General features: G+C 48.9%; 4 protein-coding genes across 4 annotated transcripts; 3 read left to right on the top strand and 1 right to left on the bottom strand.

Annotated features, from left to right (window-relative positions):
* Positions 1-187: 187 nt before the first annotated feature.
* YPL264C_1 (putative transport protein) lies at positions 188-1,390 on the top strand (the record flags this gene model as incomplete). Its single annotated transcript, XM_031147991.1, has 3 exons — positions 188-400; positions 465-618; positions 687-1,390. 3 exons carry the CDS (start codon positions 188-190, stop codon positions 1,388-1,390), a joined length of 1,071 nt encoding a protein of 356 aa, XP_031006706.1.
* A 1,547-nt stretch (positions 1,391-2,937) lies between these two features.
* On the bottom strand, positions 2,938-4,965 carry rad21 (Cohesin subunit; the record flags this gene model as incomplete). Its single annotated transcript, XM_031147990.1, has 2 exons — positions 2,938-4,650; positions 4,702-4,965. The coding sequence occupies 2 exons, from the start codon at positions 4,963-4,965 to the stop codon at positions 2,938-2,940; spliced, it is 1,977 nt and encodes a 658-aa protein (XP_031006705.1).
* Positions 4,966-6,041: 1,076 nt separating this feature from the next.
* On the top strand, positions 6,042-9,441 carry PMR1 (Calcium-transporting ATPase; the record flags this gene model as incomplete). Its single annotated transcript, XM_031147989.1, has 4 exons — positions 6,042-6,215; positions 6,268-7,465; positions 7,510-8,850; positions 8,900-9,441. 4 exons carry the CDS (start codon positions 6,042-6,044, stop codon positions 9,439-9,441), a joined length of 3,255 nt encoding a protein of 1,084 aa, XP_031006708.1.
* Positions 9,442-9,639: 198 nt separating this feature from the next.
* Positions 9,640-12,138, top strand: cog4 (Conserved oligomeric Golgi complex subunit; the record flags this gene model as incomplete). Its single annotated transcript, XM_031147988.1, has 2 exons — positions 9,640-10,902; positions 10,954-12,138. 2 exons carry the CDS (start codon positions 9,640-9,642, stop codon positions 12,136-12,138), a joined length of 2,448 nt encoding a protein of 815 aa, XP_031006707.1.
* Between the last annotated feature and the right edge of the window lie 512 nt (positions 12,139-12,650).

Raw genomic sequence — 12,650 nt, 5'->3', positions numbered from 1 at the left:
GCTAATTATAGAAGGTGGACTGGGCTTATTCACCCCGCGAAAGTGGGGTTTAGCTTAGTATAAAATCTGGCAAAAGTTTCATGTACCGTTATTGACCCATCTTACCTTCTACCAATCACCAATATCTGGTTAAATATATTACCACAACTGTCGCTTTGGAGTCCTAAAAACTTGTATCTTATGAAAAATGTCCCTCAATAACGAGCACGAGAATGAGAGCGAGATACCCCATGAGGAAAATGAGAGTCTTTCAACGGAGTCTAGTCAGAGCGGTTGGAGATCGGTATGGAATGACAATAAAGGCATGTTCCTAGTGATTCTTGCGGAATGGGTTGGGTCTTCTATGGATGCCATGGTGCGGTTTCTGCAGCAAGGCGGGCATGGCATGCATCCATTCCAAGTTCGTTCCCCCTTTTTTTTCACCCCTTCTTTGTAGGCACTTTGTTAACCAGATTCATATATAGGTAATAGTAGCACGCATGAGTATGACATTCATCCTCAGTAACCTCTATATGTGGTATACATCTGTGCCGGATTACCCTTTCGGGAACGCTAAAGTCAGAGGCTGGCTTATACTCCGAGCTTGTTTTGGATTCGGAGGACTGTTCTGTTTATATTGTAAGATTCAAGATTCTACTTCTCCATCCCCCCTCCACCGCCCAAGAACTATATTAACACCTCTTCAGATTCCGTCCATTATCTGCCATTAGCAGAAGCAACAGTCTTCCGCTTCCTCGTCCCCGTCGTCACAGCATGGGCCTGCTCCCTCTTCCTCGGCCAGCGTTTCCGGCGCGCCGAATTCCTCGCCGGCATCATCGCTCTGATCGGTGTGATTTTCATCGCCCACCCAGAGTTTATCTTCGGCCGCGTGACCGATGCCATCGATGCTGATAAAGCAGGTGACGTCGACGATGTAACGTCCACGCAACGCCTCATCGCCATCGTAGTCTCTCTGCTTGGAGTCATCGGTGCGTCCGGTGCTTACACGACGATACGAATCATCGGCAACAGAGCACACGCTCTCATGTCCGTGAACTATTTTGCTATTCTCGGGACAATCGGCTCCACCATCGCACTGCTCGTTATCCCTGGAATCGGCTTCAGCATGCCGCGCGGGGCGCGGGAATGGGTTTTACTGCTCTTGCTGGGAGTGCTGGGCTTTGTGTTGCAGTTTTTGCTGACGGCGGGGCTGCAGATGGATAAGAGTAGTAAGGCGACTAGTATGATGTATACGCAGGTTATCTTTGCGCTGGGCTTTGATTGGGCGATTTGGGGCGTGTTGCCTAGTGCTTGGAGTTGGTTTGGAGGTGCGATTGTGGTGGGGGAGTACGCTTTGGGCGGCGGTGCAGAAGAAGGAGGTGGAGGTGGAGGGGAAGGGCGAGGGTGGTGATGAGGAGAGTGCGTTGTTGGGAGCGCAGGCTGGGGGGGTAGAGGAAGTGGATGTTGTGAGGAGGGGGAGCGCTTGAGGGGAGAGAAGGGAGACAAGTATTAATACATACATGAGGAATAGGCAAGAAGCATTTGCATGGGACTGGAGTTATTATCGAGCGATTGTTATGTTACTACAACGTTAAGGGCAGACATTCTGGATGACGACTTTCAGAAGACATGGATCGAACATTCCACCCAATTATTCTATAGCGGTCATCAAGTCTGCAAATCCACGGAAGTTGCACATACTGTCTTGGTCTATGAAATGTCAAACATATGCATGCTGCATGAAAACTAACGCTCATTGCAATACTGTTTATATGGCAGACAGCGTGCTCGAATTTAGAAGAAGAGAAAGAAAATTGACGAACCACAAAGTCATCTAAATGGATTGAGAAATACTCATCGAGGTACTTTAGCTAGACAGAGCATCCAGCTATTTTCCCGCACTCGACCGGGCATGAAGAACGAACAGTGAATATACCCCGTGATCATGACGCCTCAGTCACTACCGAGACTCGTTACCCGTTTAACAAACAACATAACAGTTTAACAGCTCTCGCAAGATAGTACAGCGCATATGCACATACATATATGCACAGCATCAAAGTACATCTTGTGACGATCAATCTTCTCACAATAGCAAACATGTGGAACTCGGTCATGTTTAAGACTCACACATAGGTACATAAATACATTTCACAAGAACCCCTTAACCCCCTTTTCTAGAACCCAGCGAACCAGCAAATTCTCAACTCACCCTCCTTCCATTTTAACCTCAACTTCACCTTCTTCTGCACTCAACCCCATAAACCCACCATCCATCCATCTATCTGCATGACATAATTCAACCACCTTAACATATCCATATTTTCTTTCCTTCTCGAATACCCAAATGTCATACTTCACCCACCTCCCCTGCGCCAGCCTCCCAAACGCCTCCGATCTCCCCTCCGCAAATCCAAATCCAAAACATCCCATCTGTCAAGGAGGCATGCAGCAGAAGCCCGTGCCATTGATATCGAAGCATGTCCCTCGAGCGGATTTCGTGAGCGGAACTGTACTATAGGGGGTATGGGACGGTGGTGCACGTGGTGAGTGCGGGCAAGTGGGTAGAGGGACGGAGTAGGTCTGGGTTGGGGGTAACGGGATTTGGAGGTGGGAGAAGAAAGATGGCGTATCCCCGAGGAATAAATAATTACCTTTAGGCAATGATGCGAATATTAGGCAGAGGGGGGTGAGGTGTAGACATATAATTTCATCCTATTTTCCTTCCCATCAAAATAAAGTAACTGGTTACCGACTAAAGCGTCATAACATCTAAAAATAAACCAGGGATGCAGGATATCGAGAACGCCGAGAACGCCTTGAATCCAGATACCCCGAGGAAGCCAGGGCGCCTCATATAACGCCAGTTTCAGCACCAGCATCTGAAGTATCCTGAACATATCCAATGTAATGCCGTACTTATACAACCATCTAAACCCCCACCCCCAATTAATATTTTCATGCAGCAACGGAAACGGCCATAGAGCGCTCAAGACCATGAGAAGGACCAGCAATAACCTCTTCTTCTTCAGCAGCAATTTCACCACCTGCTCCTGTCTCTGCCCAATCACCCCATAGACCCCTCTTGCCGCGTACCCTGATCGGGCCACCAAGTAACGATTCTGATTGCTCGACCTTGACGGCATCTTTTGTAGCTAAGACCAATACCTCGAAAAACATCTTTGTGGCTTCGGCTCTGCTGGTTGTCTTTTCAGGTACAAGGTCTTGGAAGAGTATGCTGGCCTTCTTCCGCTTGTCTGGGCTATTTGCAGCTTCAGCGCCGAAGCGGTCCCGTAATAGATGAACTGCATGCTTGGTACCTAGCGAGACAGGTCCGCTATCAGCAGGGTGAACAAGTGGTGCGGTAGTCTCATCGAAGTTTGGACCAGGTGATTCAGCTTCAAGGCCGGCGCCAGCGTTCTGCTCGTCATCCTCAATATTTTGCATGAACCCCTCTTCGTCGGCAGCCATCTCAATAACTGTAGCGTCTGGAGCGAGCGAGATGCTTTGGCGGCCCAGACCAGCATCATTTAGTCCTGCACCGATGTCTTCCTCTTCCTCGCCTAGGTCAAGACGTGGGGACTTATTTCGGTTTTCATCGCCACTTTCCATATCGGCGATGCCGCTGTCGCGCTTTCGCTTAAGTTCACCAGAGCTACGGACAGCGTCGAGAGAAAGCATACCTCTGAGTTCTGGTGCCCATCCCATACTTCGAACATCGCCCATAATACTTGAGACAAATCCACCATTCTTTTGCATCTCCATTAAAGCAAGGAGCTCAGGATCACGGGGGAGGAATGATTGTGGTCGCAGGATTTTGTCGTGATGTTGTTGCTGCTCTTTGATTTGTCGGGTTGGCTGTGTAGTCTCGGAATCTGGGTGAAGTAGCTTTTGCTTTCTTGAACGCTGTGCGGGGTTGCGAATAATTGTCTCCTCTTCAACATCTTCAGGCTCGTACAGGCTTCGATTGGCCTGATGGTGGCCAGCCTCAAGCTCTGCGGCGACGTTGTCATCGATATCTGAAAGCGGCGACTCGGAGATTCTTTCCGGGCGGATAAGGGGGGCTGGAGGAAGACCAGTCAAGTCGGGTTGGTCTCCAATATCGAACATGTCAACGTTACCGTCATCATCAATATGGATGGCGCCACCGTCATCGTCCGCAAAACCAAGGTTCAAAGACGTGTCTCTCTCTGCCCCTGCATCAAGGTTGTCCTTTGCGAGTATTGTAGCATCATGTTCACTAAATATATCATCCTCTGTAGCACGAGCAGCTGGAGCATCTCGTCCAATTTCAATACTTTGGTTGACTTCAATTTCAATACTCTGGTTAGCTTTGGGATTGAAATCATCAATATCGAGACCGAAATCCAATCCCAAGTCCATATCATCTAACGGTTCCATCACAAGGTCCTCGTCCTGGTTTTCAATGCTGTTTTGTAGAAATTGGCTACCATTGAAGTCTTCTTGTAGATTGATGTCGCGACTTCCAGCTCGACGTTTGCGTCCAACGTGCGACTCATCACCGACCTGCGAGAGAAGGAAGGACGCGTCTGGCATTGGTGGCATTTCGAGGTTATCACCCTCAGTGAGAACATCTGGGAGCATGAGAGCATCGCGAGAGGGCATGTGGAGGCCAGCAGGAATATCGTTATTGCCAGAGAGACGGAAGGCCTGGTTAGACTAATCAGCATAGATCAAACAAATAATGAAAGTAGCGCGTACCATCTTGATTTTCATGAGTGCCTCATTGCAATCATCGAGTAAATAACGCGCTTTCCGGCTATATATCCTGACCACCCCCAACAGAAGTTGCCCACTGAGTCGCAGAGCCATTGGCGCTTGATTGGGGGTAACAATAGCTTCGACACTATCCTTTACATTGGTTTGCAGGATATGGTTCTTGGAGAGCTTGCGCTCAATATTGGCAGACAGCCAGACCCTGGCCAAAGGGCCGGTCTTGGAGAGGAGAGTCTCCGAGTAGAACATAGTGAAGGCGAAGAGAAAGCAAGAATAGTTGAGTTATGCGAAGTTTGCGCCTAATGGCGGGAGCAATTTGTTGTTTCAAAGCAAATTTGTGGTTGGTTGTTGATGGAAGTCCGAGAGCGCGTTTGTTATGATGTGTACTGCACCCGCGTCCAGCAGCTTGTCGCAAAGTCAGTCGTGGCTTTCAAGGACACGCTACTCGGTACAAGGCGGTGAGAGCGATTGGAATGATCGCGTCGCGAGATTCCCAGGTGAAGCAAGCAAGAGTCGTGAATACGGAGAGCAAATGGGGAGGGCGGTGGATGCGATATTGAACCAGAATCGTGGTGGGGAGCAGCTGTCACAGGAAAAGATGGCTGGGGCTGGTGCTGGTGCTGGGCTGGGCGGGTACACGCGCTAGTGGCCTAACATGGAATAGCTTCTGCAGGATCTGGAAAGCGGCACTCATGATCATGTTTCTCTCCGCTGGGCGCAATAGAAAGTGGTGCCGCTTTCACTGGTCACCCAGAACTTCCCTTCCCCTCAGGTTCAAATATATCTTACATCACGTGGAATGCAGAAAAGGGGAAGGGGACAACAAAGAAGTTTTAGTCGTTTGTTTGATTTCCATTTCCATTTGCGTATTTGTATCATGGATTTGAACACCTCTTCATAAACCCCGTAGAGTGCTTCCGGCTATGACTAGAGAAGCTTTGTCCCAACTTTAGTCTGTCCAAGCCCAAGGCAAGGCCACATCCAGATTAGAGTTCTGATGCAGGTACAGGGGTGCACGAGTTCGAACTTGTACTGTACCCACCTTGAAACGCCCAAGAAGTCGTCGACAGACACGTAACTCATTATTCATCCAAAGAAATTCTTTTGTAACAATATGCATATTTGCCCCCATGCAAGCCGCTCAGAATAATTGCATAGTTTGAGACTGACACTGCTCTATTTGTTCCAAGCCCTACCACTTCCAACGTGTTGATTACTTCTCTGCTCCCCAATTCTCACCTCGCATGCCTCAGCGGTAGGAAGGAGCTTGCGACAGCTGAGACTGCTGCTCGTACCGTGTAGATTTCGGAGGAGGCATCATCGTGATGCCTTCCTGGCCTCGAATCTCCCGGTCCGCAAGTCCTGGAAGCAATTACCTGCCAATGTCACATCTTCCAACCATTGAAGCTGCAAATTCAGAACCTTCGTCGCGGACCAGATCCAGGGATAGCTCACTATCGAGAGGGGGACATACCCGATCAATTTCATCTATTGCCAAGGTTGGCAGAACAGTTCTCGCTGCTTGTTTACATCTAAGCTAACTTTTACCAGTCAGTTGCAGATGAATACTCCAGCCTCACCCCCACAGAAACCGCCGAAAGACTACAAACTTCACTCGTAACCGGCCTCTCCCCCGCAGAAGCACTCGCGCGATTACATTCCCAAGGTCCAAACGAACTCCCCCATGAAGAGCCTGAGCCCTTATGGCTTCGATTCCTGAAGCAGTTCAAGGAGCCCCTAATTCTACTTTTGCTTGGTTCTGCCATAGCATCAATAGCGGTGGGAAACAGAGATGATGCTTTTAGCATTGCAGTTGCGGTTACAATTGTCGTTCTAGTAGGATTCATCCAGGAGTATCGATCCGAAAAGTCAATTGAGGCTCTCAGCCATTTGGTCCCCAACCATGCGCATTTGATTAGGGGTGAGGTGAGGACGACTGGCCAGCGCACACCGACATGGCCACCAACTGAAGGCGCGCTTCCAGAGGCGGAAGCACTGATGGACTCTGCCTCTGGAGACGATGTGGAGGCAAAATTGGAGTCTGCATCTAGCAAGGTCATGGCTGCTCAATTGGTTCCAGGAGATCTGGTTCTGTTCACAACGGGAGATCGCATACCTGCCGATATTCGCGTTACGAAAGCATCGGACTTGACGATTGACGAATCCAACCTCACAGGGGAGAACGAGCCTGTGAGAATTACTGCGGAAGCGAAACTCCGAAATGTATTCGCTAGGAGGGCTGTCTCAAGTACTCTGGAACCTCCTGGCTCGCCCGATTATGCTTCTGCTGGAAGTGGTTCTGTTGGTGTAGACACTCAATTGAACAGCGCGACGAATATTGCATTTATGGGAACATTGGTGAGATCTGGGCATGGCCAAGGAATTGTATATGCGACTGGAGGAAAAACACACTTTGGAACAATCGCAGCAAGTGTTACAGAAACAGAGAGTCCTCGAACCCCTCTTCAACTGTCAATGGACTCCCTCGGATCACAACTAAGTCAAGCTTCGTTTTTCATCATTGGGGTGATCTCTGTTGTTGGTTGGCTTCAAGGCAAAGGGTATTTGGAGATCTTCACCATTTCCGTCTCCCTTGCGGTTGCAGCAATTCCCGAAGGTCTTCCAATCATTGTTACGGTGACCCTAGCATTAGGTGTACACCGGATGGCGCGACATAATGCTATTGTAAGAAAGATGCCAAGTGTTGAGACTCTTGGGTCCGTGAATGTTGTGTGCAGTGACAAAACTGGTAGGTTGACCATCACGTGGCTGAATCATTGCTAAGAAGTATAGGGACATTAACGATGAACCACATGTCAACGACAAAAATGTGGTACATAGATGCAAAATCCCCCGTAGAAGTCGATTCTGACGACGAGGGCGCGGAGATGAAGCCTGATGCAGTCACATTACGCATTCTTCGCATTGGTAACATTGCAAACAATGCGCGACTGAGTCGCCGAAATACCCATCAATCCAGTTCATCCACGGCTGTTTTATCTTCTACAGGCCCAAAGGCTGGGATGAGTAGGTGGGTCGGACAGCCTACGGATGTTGCCATGCTTGATATGCTCGATCGATTCAAGGAACACGATGTTCGAGATAGCCTGGGGCACCGCATTGGGGAAACTCCATTTAGTTCGGAAAGAAAATGGATGGGTGTCACGGTAGGAGATGTCAGCATTGACGGGAGCTCTAATACGAGAGAAGTCGCGTACATTAAAGGCGCTGTTGACCGTATCCTCAAACGATGTGACACCTATTTGACTAGAGATGGTCGCGAGGTCGTTTTGGATGCAGCTAGGAGACAAGAAGTTTTGGATGCTGCAGAGAAACTCGCTGAGGAAGGACTTCGTGTTCTTGGCTTCGCAAGTGGTGCTGCTGCGAGACATACCAGATCTCTTACTGCCGTGAGCCGAAATGGCACCCCTGTCACTGCCACATACCCGACAAATGAAGCTCCAATCTCTCACAATGAAGATGTGTACAAAGGACTGACATTTGCGGGGATTGTCGGTATGAGTGATCCCCCTCGAACTGGGGTCGAGAAGTCCATTAGGCGACTCATGCGAGGAGGTGTCAAGGTCATTATGATTACTGGTGATGCTGAGACGACAGCTGTAGCGATTGGACGGAAACTAGGCATGTCTATTGCCAGCCCACGAGAACATACGCAAAGTTCAGTTGCAGTCAGACCAGTACTCCGAGGCGAGGAGATCGAGGAGATGACTGATGAGGAATTGGAGGCCGCGATTGCCAACACGTCAATCTTTGCTAGAACAAGCCCTGATCACAAGTTAAAGATCATCAAAGCTCTCCAAGCTCGAGGAGATATTGTCGCCATGACTGGCGATGGCGTCAACGATGCGCCAGCTTTGAAGAAAGCTGATATCGGTATTTCTATGGGAATGCAAGGGACAGACGTGGCAAAGGAGGCTGCTGATATGATTTTGACGGACGACGACTTCTCAACCATTCTCCATGCCATTGAAGAGGGCAAGGGTATCTTTAACAACATCCAAAATTTCCTTACTTTCCAATTGAGTACCAGTGCTGCAGCATTGAGCTTGGTATTTTTCTGCACGTGTTTGGGATTTAAGAATCCTCTAAATGCGATGCAGATTCTTTGGATCAGTAAGTATCAACCTCCTTCGTCTTTTCTAACTATATTAACAAGTCACAGATATCATCATGGATGGTCCACCCGCTCAGTCGCTAGGTGTTGAGCCTGTTGACCCAGATGTCATGACAAGACCTCCACGAAAGCGCAATGCTCCAGTCTTGACTTGGCCACTCATCACGCGAGTCCTTACTTCAGCAGCAATTATCATGATTGGTACGATGGCTGTATATACACACGAGATGCTCACCGATGGAGAAGTGACAAAGCGAGACACTACCATGACTTTTACTTGCTTCGTTCTCTTTGACATGTTTAATGCCTTGAATTGCCGTTCGGAATCAAAGTCGGTTTTGAGAGGGGAGGTTGGATTGTTTAGCAATACCCTGTTCAATTGGGCGGTGTCGTTGAGCTTGGTGGGTCAGATATTGGTTATCTATTTCCCATGGCTGCAAGAGGTGTTTCAAACAGAAGCATTGGGATTCTTTGACCTGGTGGGCTTGACAGTTTTGACAAGCAGCGTGTTTTGGGCGGATGAGGCAAGGAAATACTGGAGATCGAGAGGAAGAAGGCGGTTGGGAAGTGGATATAGTCAGCTTGTTTAAGCACAAAAAGGAGCTTGGGAGCAACACATTGTATACATAGGTCGAATTCGGCATAGATTCCCCAGCGAAAAAATAGCCAGCGAAAACATTAACGGCAATTACATAATTAAATTTTCATTCTCTTCAATGCTTAAATCTTACAAGTGATTGACCGAGATATAAATCCTCGCTTAACGACACGAACCTCGAAATACTGTGATGACACCTCATCTCAATCCACCAACCCACCATACCCATGCCGAACCCAAACCAATGCCTCCCACCGGCCCTCCAAATGGCGCCCTCTCCTCCCAGCCAGCGGCCCCCTCCTCCACCCTCGCAAACATCACCGAATCAGCCTCCCTAGCCTCCATCCGCGCCTCCCTCTCCGCACTTCACTCCCGCGACGCAGCCATCACCTCGCGCCTGCAGACCCTTATCACCTCCCAAGCTGACCTTTCTCGCGAACTCGGACGGCTCGACCTCCTGCGCGCGCACCTGGGGACCCAGGTCGTCAATACACGCAATATCAGCAATGGCATGCTGGATTCCGCGTCCTCGACGGCTTCACATCTGTCTTCTAAAGTGAAACAATTAGATCTGGAGAAGAAGCGTGTGGAAGAGACGCTGGGGGTGGTAGAACAAGTCGCGGAGCTAAAAGCATGTGTGCAAGGTGTTGTGGGCTCCATGGGCGCACCGCAGGACTGGGAGGCTGCTGCTGGATACATTGCGCGGGCTTCCAAGGTCCCGAAACATATCATAGAGGGCAAATTCGCAGCACGGATTGTTCCCAGTGTGGAAGTGCCTGATGCGCCGGGAGTGACGATCGAGAGCGCGAAAGAGAGTCTTTGTGGGCTTTTCCTCAGAGAGTTTGAGAAAGCTGCCGAGGAGGGGGATAATGCTAAGATTACGAGGTTCTTTAAGCTGTTTCCACTAATCGGGAGGGAGGAAACAGGGCTGGAGGTTTATGGACGATACGTCTGTCAAGGTGTTGCGCAGCGGGCGAGGGGCAATCTGAAGGAGGGGACCAAGGGCAGGGATGGGAAGGAGGGGTTCTTTTTCGCAAATGCTATTACGAAGCTGTTTGAGCACATTGCGCAGATCGTGGAGAATCATGGCACGCTGGTGGAGAGACATTATGGGCAGGGACGTATGGTGAAGGTTATTGAGCGCCTGCAGATTGAGGCGGATGTCCAGGGAGGTATTATTTTGGATACGTGGGGGGATGAGAGGAGTGTTGATCGGAGGTTGACGGATGTCAAGAGCTACCCATTTTCGTTCTTGGTGTCGAGCTTTTTGCCCGCCCAAAGAGGTCCAGGAATATCGAGAACGAACTCACCTGCGATTGGCGGTGGCACGAATGGCCGTATTAGTGAAGACGAAGGTGTTGATATGAAGGAGGTTGATGGGCTTCTGAATGAGACGGCTATGATGTTGGGTAGATGGTCATTGTATTCCCGGTTCTTAGCCAGCAAGTGCAGGGTAAGTCCGCCAAAAGGAGTTCTCTTGCAAGCCATTTCTAAGATTTCTCAGGATCCGGAAATTGATCCAGACGAGCCTCTGGTTATGCCAGAACTGCTGATCAAATCAGCGTTGAGTCGGAAAATATCTGCAAGGCTCACCACACCTTTTAATATCATGACCACATTCTTCTTCAGAAGATCCGTGGAAAAAGCTTTTCAATTGGACGAATCACCAGCTGGACTATCTCTCAACCTATCAAAGCCAATAGACGGAAATCCACCATTTATTATATCACCAGTCGACGATGTAATGTACATCGTCAATACCGTCCTCCAACGCTCACTATCGACTTCCCAAAGAGACGTGATTGCTTCCGTCATCCCCACCATCGGCCGAGTCCTAGGCTCTGACTTCGTCGGCATGATCCAACGGAAAATGCGCGATGAGTCCTATCCCAAAGCTGCGATACAAGGCGGTTTTCCTCCAGAAGACAAAATTTTATCTTTCATAATCCTCATCAACTCCCTTGATATCGCAAACGATTACATAGCCCGCATCGTCACTTCGCGGATCTCACCAAATGATCCATCAGCCGCCTCACTCGCAGACCTCTACCCCTTTGCACACGACGCCACATTCGTCAAAAATTCTCTTGAATCATTAAACGCCACCTTCTCATCAAAAACAGGAGAACTCATTACAGACGGCCTGACCGTGCTGTTCGAGAGAGTTGTGAAACAACGCCTACGACCTGTCGTCAGGGACGTGTTCCGCGACGTGGACTACACCCTCACGGAAGAAGAGCTCGATGATCAAGCAAGGCAAGACGATGAAGACGAAGCGGACATTCAGCATGACTTAGTAGCGCGACGCTTTGAGCATGGCTGGGATTCAATCATGAAGCCTATACAACGGATCATAACACCTAAATGCTTCACCCTCCTCTTAGACTCGACCGCGAAGGATCTCGCGAAGGTACTAGATAAAAGAATTTGGGGCTATGCTGGTAAGATGAGCGTACACGGCGCTAGTCGCATGGAGCGTGACTTCTCTGGTATCATCGGCGTCGTAGCGAGAGGCGGACGCTACGGCGTTCGAGATCTGTTTGCGAGAGTCTCACAAGTCTGTATGCTTGTCAATATGGAAGAAGAGGAATGGGAGGCTATTAATGAGGTTGAGGAGGAAGGAGAAGAGGAGATGGCTTGGGTCCTAACTGAAGATGAACGGAAGAGGGCCAGGGCTCTTGTCAGATAAAAAGCGCGGAAAAAGTGCATGAATCTTTAAGCATAGTTGGCTGGAATGCATATGTGTTGGTATCACAGGGGTGATCACTTCTTACTAGATAAGTATGCATTGGTAAGACGTGATTCTGGTTTTGGTGGTGGTTCTATTTGTGAGCTTCTAGAGTATGGCGAAACAGGTGATCGAGTGATTAAGCAATAATAAAGTCAACGCAATACCCACAAAAGAATGTCTTTAGCAGTCAAATGCGGCAAAAGACAAGCAAAGACGCAATCAGTTCATGAATACCTTCCTTGAATATAAGGTGAACAAAGAACCCCTGAAAGCTTTCAAGTACGGTTTTAAGAACGCTATAGCTACAAATGATCTTTCGCTTCGCGCGCATTTGGTGTAGGTGCAAAAGGGGTAAGGTAGAAATATGCTTAAAGATGTTAATATAGGAACCTCAAATACTTCAGATGTAAATCTAATCGGGAAAGAAGTATCTTATAGACAACGACCATAGATCACTGGTCTCTTAGGGA

The sequence above is a fragment of the Lachnellula hyalina genome (assembly GCF_007821495.1).
Source record: "Lachnellula hyalina strain CBS 185.66 chromosome Unknown contig00040, whole genome shotgun sequence".
NCBI lineage: Eukaryota > Fungi > Ascomycota > Leotiomycetes > Helotiales > Lachnaceae > Lachnellula > Lachnellula hyalina.
The sequence above is the reverse complement of the archived record's forward strand: the minus strand, read 5'-3'. Positions and strand labels throughout refer to the sequence as shown.